The sequence below is a fragment of the Xenopus laevis genome, chromosome 7L (assembly GCF_017654675.1).
Source record: "Xenopus laevis strain J_2021 chromosome 7L, Xenopus_laevis_v10.1, whole genome shotgun sequence".
In the NCBI taxonomy this organism is placed as follows: domain Eukaryota; kingdom Metazoa; phylum Chordata; class Amphibia; order Anura; family Pipidae; genus Xenopus; species Xenopus laevis.
The window spans coordinates 11,360,919-11,382,941 of NC_054383.1; the positions used below are offsets into that span (position 1 = coordinate 11,360,919).

The 22,023-nt window shown below is 41.4% G+C and overlaps 1 protein-coding gene across 32 annotated transcripts in view; it reads right to left on the reverse strand.

The window, feature by feature from the left end:
* Positions 1 to 21,131, reverse strand: part of LOC108696078 (ankyrin-3) — a 360,221-nt gene extending 339,090 nt beyond the window's left edge. For all 32 annotated transcript variants that reach the window (XM_018225102.2, XM_041570241.1, XM_041570240.1 and 29 more), the window contains exon 1: positions 20,769 to 21,131. In XM_018225102.2, coding sequence (XP_018080591.1) covers positions 20,769 to 21,116 — 348 coding nt within the window. In that variant the 5' untranslated portion in view covers positions 21,117 to 21,131. The remainder of the gene's footprint in view (positions 1 to 20,768) is intronic.
* Between the last annotated feature and the right edge of the window lie 892 nt (positions 21,132 to 22,023).

Consider the following 22,023-nt stretch of genomic DNA (forward strand, 5'->3'; position numbering starts at 1 on the left):
ACAGCTGGAGATATTATGGAACTGCGTTGGAGTGGGCCAGCACTCATTCCTTCATATCGACGTGGGTGAGGTTTTTACCTGAAACCCCAGAGCCCATTATGGCAGTCTCTTAGCCCTAATTAAACCAGCCCCAAATGGCCACAACTCATAATTGTGGTATAAATTCCTGATTTTCAAATCTGCTCTCCAAGGTGGAAATTTAGGGACTTTTGGAAGGAGCAAGGCAAACCATGTTAATGAATATATTATATTGCTATACCGTTGGGAAATAAAACCACATTATGAGCTTTGGAACGTTTACTGGGCCCCACCTCACAGTCACATCAAAGCCCGATATTTTCAGTTTTGCTTCGTCAAATTCTTATATCCTCTTACTGTTACTCCTTACTCCATGTATCTGTCCATGAGCCCTTACAAAACAGGCTGCACCCACTGATTCATAATAGGCTCCACCCATTTACACATTATAGACTCCACCCATGCTAAAAGTTTTTTAAAGGGGAAGTTCAATTATTAGGTTTTTAAGATCCTAACGCCAAAAGCACCAGCAGTTCAGTTCCCAAGCTTGAGAGCAGAAAATATTAACATTTTGAGAACCTCAAAAAAATAGAAAAGAAGATAATGGCACAGCAGGCTCTTTAAGCGCTTACTAGGCTTGCTGCTTTTTCATACTACAGGTAAAGGATCCCTTATCAGGAAACCCGATATCCAGAAAGCTCCCATAGACTCCATTTTATCCAAATAGTCCAAATTTTTAAAAATGCTTTCCTTTTTCTCTGTAATAATAAAACAGTAGCTTGTACTTGATCCCAACTAAGATATAATTAATCCTTATTGGAAGCAAAACCAGCCTATTGGGGTTATTTAATATTTAAATTAATTTCTAATAGACATCCTATTTGATTGTTTTTCAATGATATAATACATAAACACTGAATACTGCCTGTCAATAGTCACCTCAGCTCTTGGTTATAGTTTTCCTTTAAAGGACAATTAATTAAAGGCCACAGTGTAGAAATATTCAGATTAAACTGTTGTATTTAATACAAATGCTTGCTGGAAAAGTCTTGCTGAATGTTGTTATTCTCCGCACCAGGCAGCATTCCAGAAATATCTCAATGCCTTTTTCTAATGATTATTTCCATAGCCCCAAGGGACAGTCTCTTTACTCCTAGTTGGAGACTGGTTGGAGTCTGCGCATGTGAGTAGTGATGGCAGCCTTACACAATGCACAGTATCAAGCATTCCAGTTAATGGCCTGTTTGGCTTGTTTTATAGTTATAGCCACCCAGCTGATATTTCATAGGCCTTACAATGGATAAGAGTGCAGGTGCTATTGTAATCCTTTAACTATATAGCATTGACATATTCCACAGCACTTTATACAGATTATACATCAAGATTCAATGGGTTCCATAATACTAAGTTAACAGGGCCAATCCTTCCCGAACAAGGGGACCCCAATTATACACTCTTTGGTCACTTGCAGCTTGTCTTACTGGACTGAAAATGTAATTTACCAATGACTTTTTTTATACCGGTAGACCTCAATCATGGACCCCAAAAGGGACGAAGCTCCTAGAGAGTGGATGGTGTTTCCCAGCAGATAGTGGGGTTTGTCAGGAGTAAGACCAAATTGTACATAAACAGGCAAACTACGTTCCCGGATTTTATGGTTTCCCAGATTGATTGCTGTTTCGACTCGGCCCCTGAAAAATGTAAAATTGGGGTTCTGCTGTATAGAAAAAAATGGGAGGTACTGTATGTATTTCCCAGTGTGTGAAGGGGGCAGAACTGTGTAGACCTCTAACATTCCACCACCATTAATGTTCATTTGCTGGAGTTGCAAGTCCTTGTGTCACACTGTACAGGGTGGTGGTGCTAATATTAACATCTGGGCCACCACCAAGATTCAACTGGTTCCATAATACAGGGCCCATCCTTTCCCCCCCAAGAGGACCCCAATTATACACTCTTTGGACACTTGGGCCCCATGTCTTGCCAACAAGTTTGAAAATCGAAAGGCCCCTGGATGCATGATCACACCCCTGAACCCCACTTTTACAATCATTATACTAAAACCCTGCTCATAATCAGCCCAACCTCCACCCAACTGTTTTTGACCGTGGACCGGGGGAGGGGTCGGCGTCCAATTCTGGAGCACCCAGTTCAAGACTGTCTGCGGCCCGGCAGTTGGGGACTATTGTTATACATAATTCACATCAATCCCTGCCCCAGAGTTTACAATCTAAGGTCCCTATCACATTCACACATACTAGGTTTAATATTATCAGGATCCAATTAATATTATCAGGATCCACCACTCCAAACCCCACCCAGGACCGCCATCAGAAATCGCAGTGCCCCATACGACAAAATTTCCTGGGCCCCCTGGGCTGCGCCCACCGCAAGTCCCACCTACAGGTCCGCCCTCCCCACCAAACAGTAAAAAAACAAAATAAATATTGGTGGCTAGGGTACCCACATGTTAATAAAAAATAAAAAGATATTGGTGGTCAGGGCCCCGCATAAAAAAAAACATTTGTGGCTAGGGCCCCCCATTAAAAAATATTGGTGGCTAGGACCCCACATGAGAAAAAAAAATTGGTGGCCAGGCCCCCCCCCACATTATAAGAAAATTGGTGGCCAGGGCCCCTTAAACGTCCATGCCTTCCCGAAGTCAGCAGCTCTCAGAAAGATGGGGGTGCCCGGCTAATCAAGTAAGTGTGGCGTGGCGGGGGCCCCCTTACCCTCAGGGCCCCCTACAACTCTCCTCGCTGTCCCCCCATGATGGCTGCCCTGCCCCCACCTCTTTACACCACCACACCCACTTTACCTTACCGCTGGTATTTGTTTTTAAGAGAAGTTGGCAAACCTATTTGTAGCAATAAAATATCTACTCATGTTAACAATATACAGTATGTTTTAGAGCAATGGCACACAGGGAGATTGTTTTTCCGTATTGTTTTGTAGGGTAGGCACTCAAAGAGCAGTCGTAGTAAAAACCAGGTCTTTTTATTGAGGTAGAAGCGTGGATCACAGCCTTACGCGTTTTCAACATTTAATCATAGGCTGATAATGCGAAACGCGTGAGAACACAAAACGCATAAGCCTGTGATCCACACTTGTACCTCAATAAAAAGACCTGTTTTTTACTACTTCTGCCTGGAGGACTGCTCTTTGAGTGCCTACCCTACAAAACAATACGGCGATGTCCGCTCTCTTATGCTGAAGGCTTGGAGCAGAGCACCTGAGCCTCCTCATTTACATGGTGAGTCTCTCTAAAGAAATGTCTGTATGATGAGATTGTTTTTCCGCCATGCAGCAAAACACTGCCTTTAGAACATTGTCTATATCAGATTAATTGGCTTGCACTTACTGCATTCTATTTTAAACTTAAATAAAGGTTTGGTTTTATGAGCCCCCATCAAAATATTTGTGTATATTCCCCTCTTCTTTCAGACGACCATATTCAGGAGTCCCGTATGAAGTGTACGGCAACCCACCCACATTCTTCTTCTTCTTACTGGTTTGTGTAGAGACGTATGGCAAACATTAGTGTTCCTAATCCTGTTTGTGCCTGAGCAAGTTTGTATAAGGAACTGAGCATTAAATTACTTTGCTCACTCTCTTATTGTGAGGCTTCTTGTTCCACTGTAAAAGTGTTCTGGTTGGCTGAATTATTCTAAGAAAAAGAAACAATGAATATCACAAAAACCTGCTTTTTTTTGGAGGGGGGGGGTTGCTGCAAATCAAATGAAGTTATTTATCTCCTAAGATTCAAATTAAGTCAGAACTTGTGACGTTGAGAACTTTGTGAGAGTCACAACGAGTTACTGCATGGATTCGAACCGGAGACTGTAACTTGATATCCCATTTTAGAGGCTGCTGCTTAGCTCTCTGGCATCCACAGTCCATTTCTTCCAAATGACTAGATTTCAATTGGACAGCCCTGAATTGCAGACTCAAAACATGGGGATTTATGGGAAGTGGGTGTCATTTTCAGGTAACAAAAGGGGTGGGGCTTGAGGGACAGCGGGTGGAGTTTGGGCTGATCATGGGCAGGGTTTTAGTATAATGATTGTAAAAGTGGGGTTCAGGTGTGTGATCATGCATCCAGGGGCCTTTCGATTTTCAAACTTGTTGGCAAGACACACGGGGCCCAAGTGACCAAAGAGTGTATAATTGGGGTCCTCTTGGGGGGGGGGGGAAGGATGGGCCCTGTTAACTTAGTATTATGGAACCCGTTGAATCTTGATGGTGGCCCAGATGTTTATATTAGCACCACCACCCTGTAAAGTGTGACTTGCATCTCCAGCAAATGAACATTAATGGTGGTGGAATGTTAGAGGTCTACACAGTTCTGCCCCCTTTACACACTGGGAAATACATACAGTACCTCCCATCTTTTTCTATACAGCAGAACCCCAATTTTAGATTTTCTAGGGGCCGAGTCGAAACAGCAATCAATCTGGGAAACCATAAAATCCGCAAACTTAGTTTGCCTGTTTATGTACAATTTAGACCTTACTCCTGACCATCTCCACTATCTGCTGGAAACACCACCCACTCTCTAGGAGCTGCGTCCCTTTTGGGGTCCATGATTGAGGTCTACTGGTATAAAAAAAGTCATTGGTAAATTACATTTTCCGTCCAGTAAGACAAGCTGCAATTAGATTTTTCTTTCCTATTTTTTAGTATATTATTCAAAATAACAGGCTGGCCATACATATCCTCTTGTTTGGCTAAGTTGCCCGAGAAGTAGATCTTTGCTCAAACTGGTCACCCCAGTGACTACCAAACCACCCATTATTTGCCCCACAAGCAAGGAAGGGGTCATGTGCAGAGCCTTCAGATACGGATCTCATGCATGGACTGATACATCCTCAGCCAATGGGAGTTTTAGATCCAACCAAGTAAATATCTGAATGAGCCATGATCAGACTGGGAAGGACCTCATTTATAGGCACCTTAAGCTATGTAGAAATAGAAAAGCATCTCAAGTTCAAGCCTTCCAACTACAGGGAGGTAAGCAAAACCCCAAGCAGCAGCCATCCTATCAATGCCTTTTTATTTTATGAAATAATTCACCTTCTCATAGTGGGAAACAAACTGTGCTAAGGACCAGACCCTCAGGGTTTTTCCAATAGAGCGACAATTCACTCCATATAGATGGGAACAGAAATATTTCCTTGATTACACATTCACATTATTTTATCTAATTAGTGGCTTGAGGCTCTTCACTCTCTTTTCTCAGTGTGTTGTTGGCACTGGGAGCCTCTTTCCAAGCCAAATAAGAAAATCCCCTAAAATATACAAGTCATGTTATCACAGCAGAGTTATGCCTTGCACTTTCCCACAACAGGAATTTAACACCAGCCAGACTAGGTTTCTGCATCACTAAACTGACAGCCCTACTATCCCACAGAGCAACAATACACAATGAACATGGATAGAGAGGAGGTTCAAATCACATAAAAGAGCTGCTGAGAGTGGGCAATGGAGTAATTTAATGGTCGGGACAACCCTACATCAATATAATATTTTGTTTCTAGGAAGATGAAGATCAGGGCTTTGACTGGGCCATCAACCTTTTGTTCTTGAGCCACAGTGTCACTTTGGACTTTTGTTTAGTTACTTGTGTCTTGGAATTATACAAGGTTGTGTTATTTAGATCAATGAGCAGGTTCTCTTGAGGTTCTGAATTTCACATCATTCATTCTTCCTTCTACTTTAACAAGATGGGGTCTCAGCCTCACTGATGAAAGACAGTCCTACACGATGTTCCCACTATAAAAGCATGGGTCGGCAAATTATCTACTTTCCCCAATCCTAACCCAGTCAGAGCAAAGCTGGCCGCAACCTGAACGTATGTTTCAACAATGTTTTTTTATTTTTCAATGTTTTTAAATTAACAAACAGTTGAGACAGTAATAAAGGAGAGAGAGAAAGGAAAGAGGAAAGCAATACAAAGTGAGGCCAAGGCACCAAATTAAAGAAGGAGATGTTAAACAATCAGACATTTTGAAGTTCAAGCCAAGTACCCCATATAGTATTACATTTCTCTGGACAACCTCTTGCTAGGTAAGTCAAATTTTGACTTGTAAGGGAATCATTTACCAACTTTTGCCAAAATCGTACGGGAGAAGGGTCAAGAGATCTCCAGTGCATTAGGATAGCCTTTTTGGCATAATATAGCAACTGTAGGTAGCATAATCTGAATCACTTGGAATCTAGGGGCAAATTCACTAACCTCCTAAAATTCGCCAGTGACGGCTTCACTCACATCGCAACACTTCGCCAGGCGTAGATTCGCCAGGACAACGCTAATTCACTAAAATCCGAAGTTGCGTCCAGGGTGCCGAACGCTGGCGAAGAGGTGCTATCGTTACTGTGGCAAGCGAAGCAAAGTTGTGCTAGCGTTGGCTAATTTGCATATGGCGGGAAGTTAAAGTTGAATGGACGTATATATATTGCGGCCAATACATTACACTACACAAGCCTTAATAAAGAAAATAGAGTTGTTATATTGCCCTACACATGAGCCCAGTGTATAGTTTATGTGCCATATGTTAGGAAATGTAGGGGGGAAGCCGGGTACCCCAGAAAAAAATTACGATCTTTTGCAGCCTCTCACCCTGAAAAATGAAAAGTCGCCAGCGTTTTTGGGACTTACAAAAATGTTCAAATATTTTTTGAGGAAGTCCTATCTACTCTATTGCACACAGGTGGTGAAGGCAAGTCTGGCGTATGAGTTAACGTTCAGTAACATCCGTATCTTAGTGAATTTGCGTAGTTACGTCCATTCGCCAGAGCGCAACTTTGCCAGGCGTAAGGGAGAGAATTACCGCTAGAGTCTATCTCCTTTGCTAGCGAAGTTACGAATCGACAATGTAACGAACTGACGACACGCTGGAGAATTTTCGCTAACGTTAGTCACTTCACCCTTTAGTAAATCTGCCCCCTAGAGTTTGCCAAAAACATGAGAAAGGCCTAGTTGTGTTGTAGTAAGATGAGGCCAAGATGTAGCTTTCTGGACAAAGTTCTGCCAACACCACAACATAGTAAAGTATGGTGGTGGCAGCATCATGCCATGGATTGGTTCTCGTGATACTTATAGGCAAATACTGTAAGAGAACCAGTTTTAAGCTGCTAAAAAACGAAAGCTTGGATGAAAGTTTGTCTTTTAGAAAGACAACGATCCCAAACCCAAGGCCAAAGTAACAGTTGAGTAGATCAAGGACAATCCGATTGGGGTTGCCACCTGTCTCTTTTTTAATTTAGTCTGTCTTTAATTAGGTCTGATTCAACAACCCAGACAAAAATTTGCCCCAAACTCATGCGTGAGCTCACTGCTTACCCCGACATTAGTTCTCCACCCTTTATGTCATACCCCCAACCAAAAAACGCTATTGTCCTAACCCCAATATCATATTAAACTCATTGCTTCACTGCCTCTTTGGGGTATATTTATCAAAGAATGAAGTTTTCAAAATCCCATAGAAATAAATGGAGAGGGGCAGAATTTCACTCTAGAGGACAGTGGCGATCTCTAACTTCACTCTTTGATAAATATACCCCAAAGTCTGGTTTCTGGCACTGGCAAAGGAAAACTTTGCAATACTTGCATATCATACACACTCACAACTGTAGCTTATGACTAAGGGGGTTATTCAAATCCACTCAGCTTTTTTACGCTTATTTATTATTAAATTTTTCCAAAAATTTGCTTTGTGGGAAAAAAATCAGATTTTCAAGATTTTTTCAGATGTTTCATCCGATTTTCACGATTTTTTCGGATTTTTCACCCAAAAACTCCGATTTTTGCCCAAAAACTCTGAAAACTTCGGGGTATTGCACAAAACCCAGCGCACATCAAAAAATCATTGGGACTTCTCCCATTGACTTTTATGCAACCTCGATAGTTCTGAGATGCCGGATTTTCAGATTCAGACTTTTCCATCCTCGGGGTTTAATAAATTCACGAAAAATTCGTGATTTTTTAAAAGTCTGATTTTATAAAAAAAAAAATCACAAATTTTTCGTGATTTTTGCATTCTGAGTTTAGTAAATAACCCCCTAAGTGTTTGTAAACACGAAACGTACAAGGCTGAGGACACAATAAACATTTTCTACCCTTTTTGAACAACCTGGTAGAAGATTGCCTTTATTCTGAGTGCCTGCTCCATTGAAATTTTCGGTATGTCTGCTCCCCGTGCTGAGGGCTCAGGACAATTAACCTGGGCCACTTCCAAACTGTAGTGAGTGAAAACTATACTTTAATTGGGGACCCCCATCCCAGTTTATCTCCACACTCTGTGCACAGAGATGGCCACAATTGTGCAAGCTTTATGGGCAAATAAAACAAAACCGAAAGCAAACCATTGCTTGGAGTCAAGATACAGAATAACAATGACTGACAAGACACGGAATAATCAGATTATCTGCAACAACTTCCTGCTCTGCCTGATGCAAGGGATTAAATTAAACTCTATATTATTTGATTTCATCTATAAAAAAAATGACGCCTTGGACTGATGAGGGAATGTCTCCGAGGTGCATAATTCTAATAGGCGCCTGTGTGTGTCGCCTCCATTATATAAAGAGATAAAGTGGAAATAGCCCAGTGCAAACGATCTCCGGGCTTTGCTAATGTTATTTCTGGGGTGTGGCATTTTATCTTTTTTTCCTGCTTACCAAACAGAAATCTATAATTATATTATAGGGATTTCTGCAGTCAGGTGAGGTTAGCTGTTTCCATCTCAGCTCAACGTTTCAAAATAAAAATTTGGGTCATTTTAGATCATTACTACAATCTGCCTAAAATCCCACCCATGCTGAGATAGGCCCCCCCCTGCGGTGCCATGAATTGGATGAGTTGACAAAGAAATTGCTTTGTGCCTTGAGAAGCATGGGCACAATTAGGGCTCATTTATCAACACTGGGCAAATTTGCCCGTGGGCAGTAACCCATAGTAACCAATCAGTGACTTTTTTTCAGCCAGCAGAAGGCAGAACAATGAATGCCATGTTACTGCCCACAGACAAAATTTGCCCAGTGATAAATGACCCACACTGCCACTAGGGTTGCCACCTTTTCTAAAAAAAAAAATGTACCGGCCGGTAGGGGGACGGGAACAAAAGGGGGTGGTCCTTAATGAAAAAGGGGGTGGAGCCACACACAGTGAGGGGCAGGGCAATACGCACAATGGCCAGAAGCCTGAATAAAACGGTAAGTTCTGAGCGAATTGGGGGCGGGCCAATGGCTTTTTTTAAGGGTATTACAAATTTGCAATACCGGCCCTGGCCTTGGCAGGTGTTTTACAGGCTAGGCCAGTAAAATACCACATGTGCAAGTGCCTACTTTGATGACAGTTTTAGCAATTAGCAGTTATCACAATTTCTAGCCGAATTTCTAGAGTCTGTCACTCTCACTTTTCTGTAGTAAAAGTCAGTGAGACACCGACAACAGAAATCTTTTTAGATTACAGACTTTTTGTGCCAGGGAACTGGATAGTTTACAAATTGCTTCAGACTGAAAATGGCTGAGGCTGGTGGCAGTTTCAATGTAACTCATATTAGGGCCAATTGCAGAGACAGAAATCGCCTAGGGATTAATTGCGTTGCTGTAGAGTAAACTATATAGCTGGCCATACAGGGGCCAATAAAATCTTAAGCCATTCAGCCCCTTAATTCATTTGATTGTCAGTCTCTGAATTTTTTCTCTGAAAGTTTCTCCATGTATTTTATATAAAGATGATAAAATAGCTGCATTTCAAAAAAGAATATGCGGGTTGGAAGCCATGTATCAAAAGCTGTTTAGACATAACTAAAAGGTAAAATTCTGGCCAATCTCCAGGACAGGTTTCAATCGCAATCAGCTTGTTGCGCAGACACAGTCGCAAAAATGATTGTATAATCAAGTTGGAAGTTATTTGATATCTGATATGTATCACTCGGATTCATTTACAGCTGCGGTTCTCATGCTGTGGGATCAGAAATATTTTATGTAAATGGAATTTACCATGGACCGCCATATACTGTAAATGCCACCATGTGATTTTATATGAGATTAGATTACAATGCACTGATATTCTTCGTATGAAGTTATTAGAAATAAATGAAATGCGTTTTGTATGGTGAGGGAACTCGCCTTAGTAACCTTGATAACTTGCAGTTAAAAGCCAACCCAGTAATAAAACCAGCTATATATTAACTACTCTTCATAGGGAAGCCGATCTTCCATCAAATCCAGACAGACCTGCTTCCCTGTCATTTATATTCACTGGAAAATAACATTATGCTCAAGGCCAAAGACTTAAAACTGCATCATTAATACACCAAATAAGCTGATCTCTACCTGCTTTGTCACCCATGCATACCTCCTAACTGTCCGTTTTTTGCGGGACAGTCCCAATTTTGACAGTTCAACCTGCAGTCCCGAATTTTTACTGAAAAGTCCGGGCTTTCAGTAGAGAGCCCAGAATATGTGGCAGGTGCACTTAGATACATTTTCAACAATTTAAGATTAGCAAAGAAACAATTGTAACTAAGATAAGCAGGTCTCTCGGGGAAACTGTGACTTGCAGCTTAAAGGACCAGTAACATCAAATTTATTCAAAAAAAAATTTGTTAGTATACTAACGAAAAAAAACCCCACGATCCAGCATGCGTCACTCGATTTCTTCCCCCTGGATATCTCCTATAAGAAAGGCATGGAGGATGATGGATCGCCCTGTCGTCTTTTCTGAAGAGGAGCAGAAGTTGAGTTTCGGTAAGTTATTTCTTAAAGGAACAGTAACACCAAAAACTGAAAGTGTTTTAAAGTAATGAAAATATCATGTAGTGTTGCCCTGCACTGGTAAAACTGATGTGTTTGCTTCAGAAACACTACTATAGTTCATATAAACAAGCTGCTGTTGAGTAGCAATGGATGAAATTGAAAAACAGCTATATGGCACAGGATACATAATGGATAACAGTTAGCATTATGTTCTACAGAGCTTATCTGCTATCTGCTGTGTAACCTGAGCCTTTTCTCCTTTGAATGGCTGCCCCCATTGCTACACAGCAGCTTATTTATATAAACAATAGTAGAGTTTCTGAAGCAAACACAGCAGTTTTACCAGTGCAGGACAACAGTGCATTATATTTTCATTACTTTAAAACTATTTCATTTTTTGATGTTACTGGTCCTTTAATAAAGGCTTTGCGATTTTAAAGTTTAATTTGTCCTGGTGGGTTTTTTCTCCTTAGTATCCTAACAAATTTTTTTTTAAATAAATTTGATGTTATTGGTCCTTTAAAGGCGAATTCACCTTCATTAGCAAAACTGTAAAAAACACAAAAATATGCTCAAACTTTCATAACCTGCCACAAATTATTGTAAAATGAACATGGTAATTAGGGGGTGTGGCCGCAAAAATGTGTGCAGCAAATCTTTTTCTCCCTCTTTCTATTTCCAAAATGTTGGGAGGAATGGCCAAATCAGACTGTTCCAATTGTGTGGCCCCTGGACCAACAAATGGATCTTAATAGGGGCTGACAGAAGTTTTTTGGTTGGTTTGGTATCAGACATTTATAATTTGCCAACTGAATTTTCTCTAGCATGACACCACCCAAAAAAATGATGCACACGTTTTTCATAGGCTTTCCTGATAAAGCAACTCGAAAACATTGCCAGAAAAACCTGCCAAGATGTTGTGAATTTTTATAATGAAATTATACGGAAACCTTGGGCGATAGTTTCAAGTGACAATTAATAAATACCTGAAATACAAGTGAAGTATGTGAAGCTGGGTAACCACAGTTGTTGACATTAAAAGGTTGGTTCACTTTTAGTATGATATAGAATGGCTAATTCTAAGCAACTTTACATTGGCCTTTATTTTTCTTTTTAATAGTTTTTCACTTATTGGCCTCCTTCTTCTGACTCTCGCTTTCAAATGGGGGTCACTGACCCCATCTAAACAATAAATGCTCAGTATATTGCTACTTTTTATTAGGGATGCACCGAATTCAGGATTCGGTTCGGGATTCTGCCAGGATTCGGATTCGGCCGAATCCTTCTGCCCGGCCGAACAGAATATTAATTTGCATAAGCAATTTAGGGGCAGGGAGGTAAATTGTCCTTTAAAGGAGAAGGAAAGGCTAAAATGAAGTAAGCTTTATCAGAAAGGTCTATATAAATACACCAGTAAGCCTTAAAAGTAATGCTGCTCTGATTCCTCTGTTAAAAGAAACACAGCATTTCTTTCCTTCTATTGTATCCACATGGGCTTCTGTATCAAACTTCCTGTTTTCAGGGCTTGGGCTTGAGCATGCTCAGTTTGCTCCTCTCTCCCGCCTTTCTCCCTTCCTCCCTGCTGTAATCAGAGCCCAGAGCTATGAGTGAGCAGGGAGAGACTCAGGCAGGAAGTGATGTCACACCAAGCTATTATGGCAGCTGCTATCCTAAACAAACAGTGAGAGCTTCTAGAGCTGTTTATTCAGGATTAGTAAAGCATTCTGCAGAATAAATATAGTGTTATAACTTGCACTATTGTGGCTAATGTATTGGCAATAAACTGCTTTGGTAGCTTTCCTTCTCCTTTAAATATATATATTGACATATTTAATTTGCAGCTCTGCTAACTGTGATGCACCCTCTCCTTTCATTCCAAATGAAACCCTTGTCCTAGTAGGGCCTGGCACAGCTAAAGATGGCTCTGACTTTAACTACTTTATAAGAATGGGATACAAACGTGAGATCGTTCCCTCGGTGCAATGAAATCGCTCACCCAACTGCATATTGTCAGCGTGCAATAAAGTATCAATATTGCGATTGTTACATGTATGAACTCGCAGCTGACAGCTGCTTCTGCATTCTCAATAGCTTCCTTGATAGGTTGCAAAATAAAAAAAAATGGACAATCCTATGCACAAGTGTTATTTTAGCAATGATATAATTAATGCTCCTTATAAATCCGCAGAAATTCATCCGAAAAAATATTTAGGACAGAGATTTTCCTCGGAAGGATCAAACTAAAGCTTCGCATTTTAAATGCAGATTTGTGAACAGGGAAGTACAAGAAAAATGTTCTTTTAAACTAATTAACTGGGACGTGTATTTTAAAACTCACATAATAAAATAGTCTTAAAGATATAAATGTTTAACCAGGCTTAAACAATTGTGCCCGTGGGTCATTCAAATTCGACGTTAATAGGGAAAATATAGAATGATCCTGGGCTGGAAGCCAATGGTTCTGTATATTCTGCTTTTATAGGAACCATTGTGTGTTTAACTAGGGAAATCATTTTATGTACTTCTTGTAGATGAAGGAATGATTTACTATTGTCTAAGCAGCAAAGACTGTCCTCGGAGCCAACATTTTGGAGCCCCATATCACAGCAGGAATAGGAAAGAACAGTGTCCAGATAAGCACCTGTGACTGTGGGATAGCAGGTATAGTAGGGAGAGATGGTGCCTATAGTAACAGTAGATAATAGTCTCTGGGAAGGGAGTGTGACTGTGGGATAGCAGGTATAGTAGGGAGAGATGGTGCCTATAGTAACAGTGGATAATAGTCTCTGGGAAGGGGTGTGACTGTGGGATAGCAGGTATAGTAGGGAGAGATGGTGCCTATAGTAACAGTGGATAATAGTCTCTGGGAAGGGAGTGTGACTGTGGGATAGCAGGTATAGTAGGGAGAGATGGTGCCTATAGTAACAGTGGGATAATAGTCTCTGGGAAGGGAGTGTGACTGTGGGATAGCAGGTATAGTAGGGAGAGATGGTGCCTATAGTAACAGTGGGATAATAGCCTCTGGGAAGGGACTGTGACTGTGGGATAGCAGGTATAGTAGGGGGAGATGGTGTCTATAGTAACAGTGGGATAATAGTCTATGGGAAGGGAGTGTGACTGTGGGAAAGCAGGTATAGTGGGGAGAGATGGTGTCTATAGTAACAGTGGATAATAGTCTCTGGGAAGGGAGTGTGACTGTGGGATAGCAGGTATAGTAGGGAGAGATGGTGTCTATAGTAACAGTGGGATAATAGTCTCTGGGAAGGGAGTGTGACTGTGGGATAGCAGGTATAGTAGGGAGAGATGGTGCCTATAGTAGCAGTGGGATAATAGTCTCTGGGAAGGGAGTGTGACTGTGGGATAGCAGGTATAGTAGGGAGAGATGGTGCCTATAGTAACAGTGGATAATAGTTTCTGGGAAGGGAGTGTGACTGTGGGATAGCAGGTATAGTAGGGAGAGATGGTGCCTATAGTAACAGTGGGATAATAGTCTCTGGGAAGGGAGTGTGACTGTGAGATAGCAGGTATAGTAGGGAGAGATGGTGTCTATAGTAACAGTGGGATAATAGTCTCTGGGAAGGGAGTGTGACTGTGGGATAGCAGGTATAGTAGGGAGAGATTGTGCCTATAGTAACAGTGGATAATAGTCTCTGGGAAGGGAGTGTGACTGTGGGATAGCAGGTATAGTAGGGAGAGATGGTGCCTATAGTAACAGTGGGATAATAGTCTCTGGGAAGGGAGTGTGACTGTGGGATAGCAGGTATAGTAGGGAGAGATGGTGCCTATAGTAACAGTGGGATAATAGTCTCTGGGAAGGGAGTGTGACTGTGGGATAGCAGGTATAGTAGGGAGAGATGGTGTCTATAGTAACAGTGGATAATAGTCTCTGGGAAGGGAGTGTGACTTGGGGATCGCAGGTATAGTAGGGAGAGATGGTGCCTATAGTAACAGTGAGATCATAGTCTCTGGGAAGGGAGTGTGACTGTGGGATAGCAGGTATAGTAGGGAGAGATGGTGCCTATAGTAACAGTGGATAATAGTCTCTGGGAAGGGAGTGTGACTGTGGGATAGCAGGTATAGTAGGGAGAGATGGTGTCTATAGTAACAGTGGATAATAGTCTCTGGGAAGGGAGTGTGACTTGGGGATCGCAGGTATAGTAGGGAGAGATGGTGCCTATAGTAACAGTGGGATAATAGTCTCTGGGAAGGGAGTGTGACTGTGGGATAGCAGGTATAGTAGGGAGAGATGGTGCCTATAGTAACAGTGGATAATAGTCTCTGGGAAGGGACTGTGACTGTGGGATAGCAGGTATAGTAGTATAATATAGTAGTAGTTGGGGTATTCTTGTTTCTTCCCACACAATTAGGTTAATTGGCTTCTGATAAAACTGACCCTAGAGTGTGAAAGTGATAGGGGCTTTAGATGTTAAGTTTCACTGGGGCAGGAATGATGTATAATCTCTATAATATGTCGGCACTATACAAATAAAGGATAATAATAACTTGTGCTACTATATGAGATGTTCTAAAAGGCCTATTGAGTATTTGGTGTCTAACACATTCATCTCATGGATTTGCTGTCGTCAGGGGTCTGAGTTCATTCGAGCGCATCAGCTGTACAACGCAGTCTTGTACAACACACAATTCAATGAATGGTACAAACGATTACAAGAGTGGCAAACACTAATGTACTCATGAAACAAAGTATCAGCACAGGGATGATCCAAGAGCTGAAGAGGCGACACAAAGCCAAACTGTCACTCTGTGCCATACAATCTATTATTAGTAGCACAAAGGTTTTCATTCCACTAAACAGGTTTAGAATAAATATAGAAAATGTAAATATGGGCACAAAAACCCACACTGTGTGTGTGTTGTATCTTACACAGTATTTACTAAAATGCAAAACATGTTACATTCGTACACAAACTCTTACACAAACAACATGTGCTTAATTTAAAGGGGTTGTTCACCTTTAAATTAACTTTTTGACCATATTGAGTTATACAGGGAACTCTGAGTATCACTCATGTATTATAAGGGATAATGTACCCCCCCCTACTGTTAGGGTAGGGGCACACGGCGCGATTTCAAATCGCGGCGAAATCGCTGCGCTAATTCACACGCGGCGATTCGTTTTCTATTGTCGTCCGAAGTTGCCTCGCTGAGCGTTTCCGGGCGACAGTAGAAAAAGAATCGCCGCGTGTGAATTAGCGCAGCGATTTCGCCGCGATTTGCATTGACGCCAGCGCCAAAGTTAGCAAAGCTATTTCGGCTTAAAAAACGCAGCGACAACTCGCCCAGCGCAGAATCGCGGCGAAATCGCGCCGTGTGCCCCTAGCCTTAATGATAAGGATATTAGAAGTCACTGAGGGGTTGTTCTGTGACCATATAAAGACACAAGGCTGCAGGCTGAGTTATACAGGGAACTCTGAGTATCACTCATGTATTATAAGGGATAATGTACCCCCTACTGTAAATGATAAGGATATTAGAAGTCACTGAGGGGTTCTGTGACCATATAAAGGCACAAGGCTGCAGGCTGAGTTATACAGGGAACTCTGAGTATTACTCATGTATTATAAGGGATATTGTACCCCCTACTGTAAATGATAAGGATATTAGAAGTCACTGAGGGGTTGTTCTGTGACCATATAAAGGCACAAGGCTACAGGCTGAGTTATACAGGGAACTCTGAGTATCACTTTTGTATTATAAGGGATAATGTACCCCCTACTGTAAATGACAAGGATATTAGAAGTCACTGAGGGGTTGTTCTGTGACCATATAAAGGCACAAGGCTGCAGGCTGAGTTATACAGGGAACTCTGAGTATCACTCATGTATTATAAGGGATAATGTACCCCCTACTGTAAATGATAAGAATATTAGAAGTCACTGAGGGGTTCTGTGACCATATAAAGGCACAAGGCTGCAGGCTGAGTTATACAGGGAACTCTGAGTATTACTCATGTATTATAAGGGATATTGTACCCCCTACTGTAAATGATAAGGATATTAGAAGTCACTGAGGGGTTGTTCTGTGACCATATAAAGGCACAAGGCTACAGGCTGAGTTATACAGGGAACTCTGAGTATCACTTTTGTATTATAAGGGATAATGTACCCCTACTGTAAATGATAAGGATATTAGAAGTCACTGAGGGGTTGTTCTGTGACCAAAATGGCACAAGGCTACAGGCTGAGTTATACAGGGAACTCTGAGTATCACTCATGTATTATAAGGGATAATGTACCCCCTACTGTAAATGATAAGGATATTAGAAGCCACTGTCTATTGGATGTCAGGCCACAGACAGGTCATGTAATTCTGAGGTAGCGTCATGCAGCGGGTCGGGTACCCGCGGGTTACCCGCAAAAACCTGCGGGTTGCAGGTAGAAGTTCCGGGTGCGGGTAAAGACGCGGGTCGGTGGTTCTGCGGGTTTGCGGATCGCGGGTCGGGTCGCGGGTCTTCTCAATAGCGACATTTACTCCTTTTTTCTGGTCACGCCTACATCCGATGACGTCCGATGCGGATAAGGTACTTGCAGGTCAGGTAGCAGTTCCAAGCTTGTAAGAATGCGGGTTGCGGGTTCGGGTTGTGGATTGCGGGTTGCTGGTACGGGTCCTAAAAAATGGACCTGTGCAGGACTCTATTCTGAGGTTCCTTCCAATATTTTTTTTTAATACACAATTTCATTATGATAACTAATTACAATAATTTCTGCTTAAAGAGCAAATATATTGTAAAATATAAGGATATTATAAGTTACCCAGGCGTTCCATAACATATAAAAGTATGAGGCCGAAGGCCGAGTGTTTATATAAAGGTCACGGAACTCAAAGGTGACTTATAATATCTTTATATTTTACAATATATTCGCTATGTATATCAGAAATTTATAATATCCTAATATCCTCATATTTTGCAACTGGGGGTACTTTGTTTATTATAATACACAACTTTCAGTGAGTCATGTGACAGAAATGACATCACTAAGCTCCTACTATAACCGATGACATCACTAAGCACCGTTTATAAGGATGTCACTTACAGGATATTCATTAAGCTTGTGTATTATATTCATTGCTTTTCTGTATTGTCTATACATACATAAACAAAACTCTAAAATACTGGAATTCTAGAGATATAGTGAATAAAGTACCCCCTCTTGTAAAATATAAGGATATTATAAGTTACCGAGGAGTTTCATGACCATATAAAAACACGAGGCCGAAGGCCGAGTGTTTTTATACAGGTCATGGAACTCCGAGGTAACTTCTAATAGCCTCATATTTTACAACTGGGGGTACTTTATTAATTATAATACACAAATTTTAGTGAGTCATGTGACAGAAATGACATCACTACTCACCGTTTATAACTGATGACATCACTACTCACCGTTTATAAGGATATAATTTACAAGATATTCATGGCTTTTGTGTATTATATATATATTAGGGATGCATCGAGGAGTAGGTTCGGGATTTGGCCAGGAATCCTTGTGCTTGGCCGAACCGAAGCCGAATCCTAATTTGCATATGTAAATTAGGGGCCGGAAGGGAACTCATGTGACTTTTCGCCAGAAAACAAGGAAGTAAAAAAATGTTTCCCCACTTTTTCCTTTACAGACTCTAATTTGAATGTGCAAATTAGGATTCGAATTCGGTTCGGTATTCTGCCAAATTTTTGACAAAGGATTCGGGGATTCAGCCGACTCCCAAATAGTGGATTCGGTGCATCTCTAATATATATATATATACATACCTATATCTATCTTATTCTCTATACATGAGATCTGAATTAGTGCCAGTCAGCCAATAAATTAAGTTGATTCCAGCCCTAGCGCCGCGTGTTTGAGCTATTTAAATACGCGGCAATGCAAACCCCCAAAATCTCCATTTGTTCTATTTAGAAAAGACAACTTCATTAAAGAACTATGAAGCATAACAAGACAATCTGTAAATGCAACACAGCACTTACTGGCAACAGTCACACTGGTCAAACCACAACAGCAGAAAGACATTGATAATGTACAGTAAAGCAACTCCCTCCTGCAGCGTCTCAGCCCTTTCTCTGTAGATGATTGAGGCTCCAGTTTAATAAAGTGCAACCACTCTGCTCAGCAAACCAGTAATTGGTCTGTGTCTAGATGCACGCTCTCTGACTCCCGGGAAAATAATCAGAAATAATAATACATTAGACTGTCCGATGATGGATTTAGAAGACAATGCAGAGTATGGAAAACAGCAGCATCCCCCATATCTGTAAAATAAAGGCAATTCCTTGCTAATGGGTCATGATAATCTGCCCAAAAGAGATCGCTCATCAGAATAATCACAGGATGATTGACAATTTGCAACTGGATTTCTTTTTTATCTGTGTTTTTTTTTTAGTTATTTAGCTTATTCAGCAGTTTGCAATTTCAGAAATCTGGTTGCTAGGGTCCAAATTACCCTAGCAACCATGCACTGATTGAATAAGAGGCTGGAATATGAGTAATAAAAAGTAGCAATAACTATGAATGTGTAGTGAGCCTTGTTTGAAAGCTTGAAAGAATCAGAAGAAAAAGGAAAGTAATAAAAAAAAACCTATAAAGATGAATAAGGAAGACCAATTGAAAAAGTTGGTTCGAATTGGCCATTGTAAAACATACTAAAAGTTAAAGGGCTCCTGTTGGGCGAAAATATTTCCCACAACCAAAGGTGCGGCTAATAGAGCCCAGACTCTGGTTGGGGGTAACAGTAGTTTTTTGAGGTTTTTTTAAGTTGCCCCCAGCCAGCAATAGGACACTCGCACCTGGAGGGAGCTCCTGATTCAAGCTGCCATGCTGGAGCACACGCATGAGCATAATGAGTAGGGATGTACCAAATCCAGGATTCAGTTCGGGATTCGGCCTTTTTCAGCAGGATTTGGCCGAATTTGCATATGCAAATTAGACGCCAGGAGGGAAATTGCGCGACTTTTTGTCAGAAAACCAGGAAGTAAAATATGTTTTCCCCTTCCTACCCCTAATTTGTATATGCTAATTAGGATTTGGATTCGGTTCGGAATTCGGCAAAATCTTTCGCGAAGGATTTGGCAGAATCAAAAATAGTGGTTTTGGTGCATCCCTAATAATGAGCGATTATTATGCTCATTATGCGCATGACATCAGAAGCTCGCTATGCGCATTCGCTCTGCACAACATGGCTGCTCCCTCCCAGTGTGAGAGCCCTAGCGCCGGCGGGGGGCAATTTTTAAAAAAAAAAAACTACTGTTACCCCCAACTGGAGTGTGGACTCTTTTAGCCGGCACCTTTGGTTGTGAAAAATTTTATCGCCCTTTAACTGAAAGGCAAACCACCCCTTTAAATCTCCAACTAAAGACAGGGTGGATGCCATGATGCTCGGCACAACTGTATGGAAGCGCAAGGAGCAAGTAACTCTATAAATAAATAACCCTTATTGTATCCAACTGTACAAAGAACACACAGACCTCCCATATAGCGTGTGCCATCAAGGTGGGCTGGAATGCACGTCAAGTGCTTATAATACAATGCCAGTGTTTGTGCCACTTCATTGAGTAACTTTATACTTTCCCAACTGAGGACATGAACTACGCACAGGGCAGAAGTGACAGTCAGAGGCCAGAACATGCCTTGTATGTTGGTTTGTATAGAAGAGTGTACAGCAGCCCTATGCACTGAAATGGAAAGGCAAAAACTGGCAGTTGCTCTTTAATGTGCAAAACAAGCCTGAGGTTTAATATGAAGTGTCTATGTCTATAGCAGCCGCAAGGATCTAAATGTCCAGTACACGTCGTACTACTCAACAGTGTCCCCATGACTTTGCTTGATACAACAGCCAGCTGCAACTGCCACCCATGCAATAGGAACAGTCAGCTGCAACTGCCACCCATACACAAGGATCACACCTGCACCCACTGAGCACCTGCAATAACTCTGCACACCCAGTGACAGTAATGACCCCCTGCTTCTTACCTGGTTCCTTCCTCCAGACGGAGAGGCCATACTGAACTCCTGCAGTGAACTTTCCCTATCCCAGTCCAGTACAATCCACAAAAGAAAGCAGGAGGAGCAAAGCCGGACTGAATTCCCAGGCGGGCCGCTGCTTTGCAAAGCACCACTGCCCTGAATCGCCCGATCTCCCGGATCGCCCCTCTCAGCAGCGCGCAGAGAACTTTCTCCAACCGCGATCAGTCGCTTCTCTTTGCCAACAGCCCAGAGCGGGAGGGCGTGGCCAGGCAGGTAGTGGGCGTGGCTCTCAGCGCTCAGGCTGCGCCGGGAAATCAGATTATTCTGCACAGGAGTAAAATCATCATGTTCCATTCTCTTTCCATTCACTGTAAATGTTTGTGTAGGACACGAGTCATACTGTTAATTCGTCGGCCTATTCATTACTTTAAAGGATAAGTAAACCTTGAAAAGAAGTGAATGTAAAATTGATGAGGGTGCTATGCTAAGAATTTTTGCATATTCGCCGTCTATTGATTTTATTTGTTTAATGTGAAAATCAAATAAAATATTTAAACACTAAGAACTTTTGCAATGTACATGCATTCATTATTTTATTTTATTTTTTTTAATTCCAAGATATTAAGGGATACATGTACTGTTAAAGGAAAACTATATCCCCAAACAATGTAGGTCTTTATAAAAAGATATTGCATAAAACAGCTCATGTGTAAAACCCTGCTTCATGTAAATAAACTATTTTCGTAACAATAAACTTTTCTAGTAGTATGTGCCATTGGGTAATTAGAAATAGAAAAATTGCCATTTTAAAAAATAAGGGCCGTCTCCTGGGATCGTAGGATTCATGGTGCACACAAACAAACTATACATGTTAGGTCACATGAGCCAATTAACAGACAGAGTTGTGTCTTTTGCTTCCACACTTCTTCCTGTTACAGTTAGAGCTGCAGTATTTCTGGTCAGGTGATCTCTGAGGCAGCACACAGACCATCACAAAATGGTGGCTCAAGGCAAGAGATGTAAAAGAGCAAGATTTACTTAAATATATATTCCAGTTTTGTAAGATTCTTTAATATGCCACTTAATTTGATATAAACCATCTGTTGCTTAAATATTCATTTTTGGGGTATAGTTGTCCTTTAATAAATGGCCAGGGCAAAGATAATTTAGGAAGCTGCTGGAGAACCCCCACTTCAATCAAACCTTTAACTGGATTTCAGACTGGCTTCTGAGGGTGCTTAAAACAGGATCCCCCCAGATC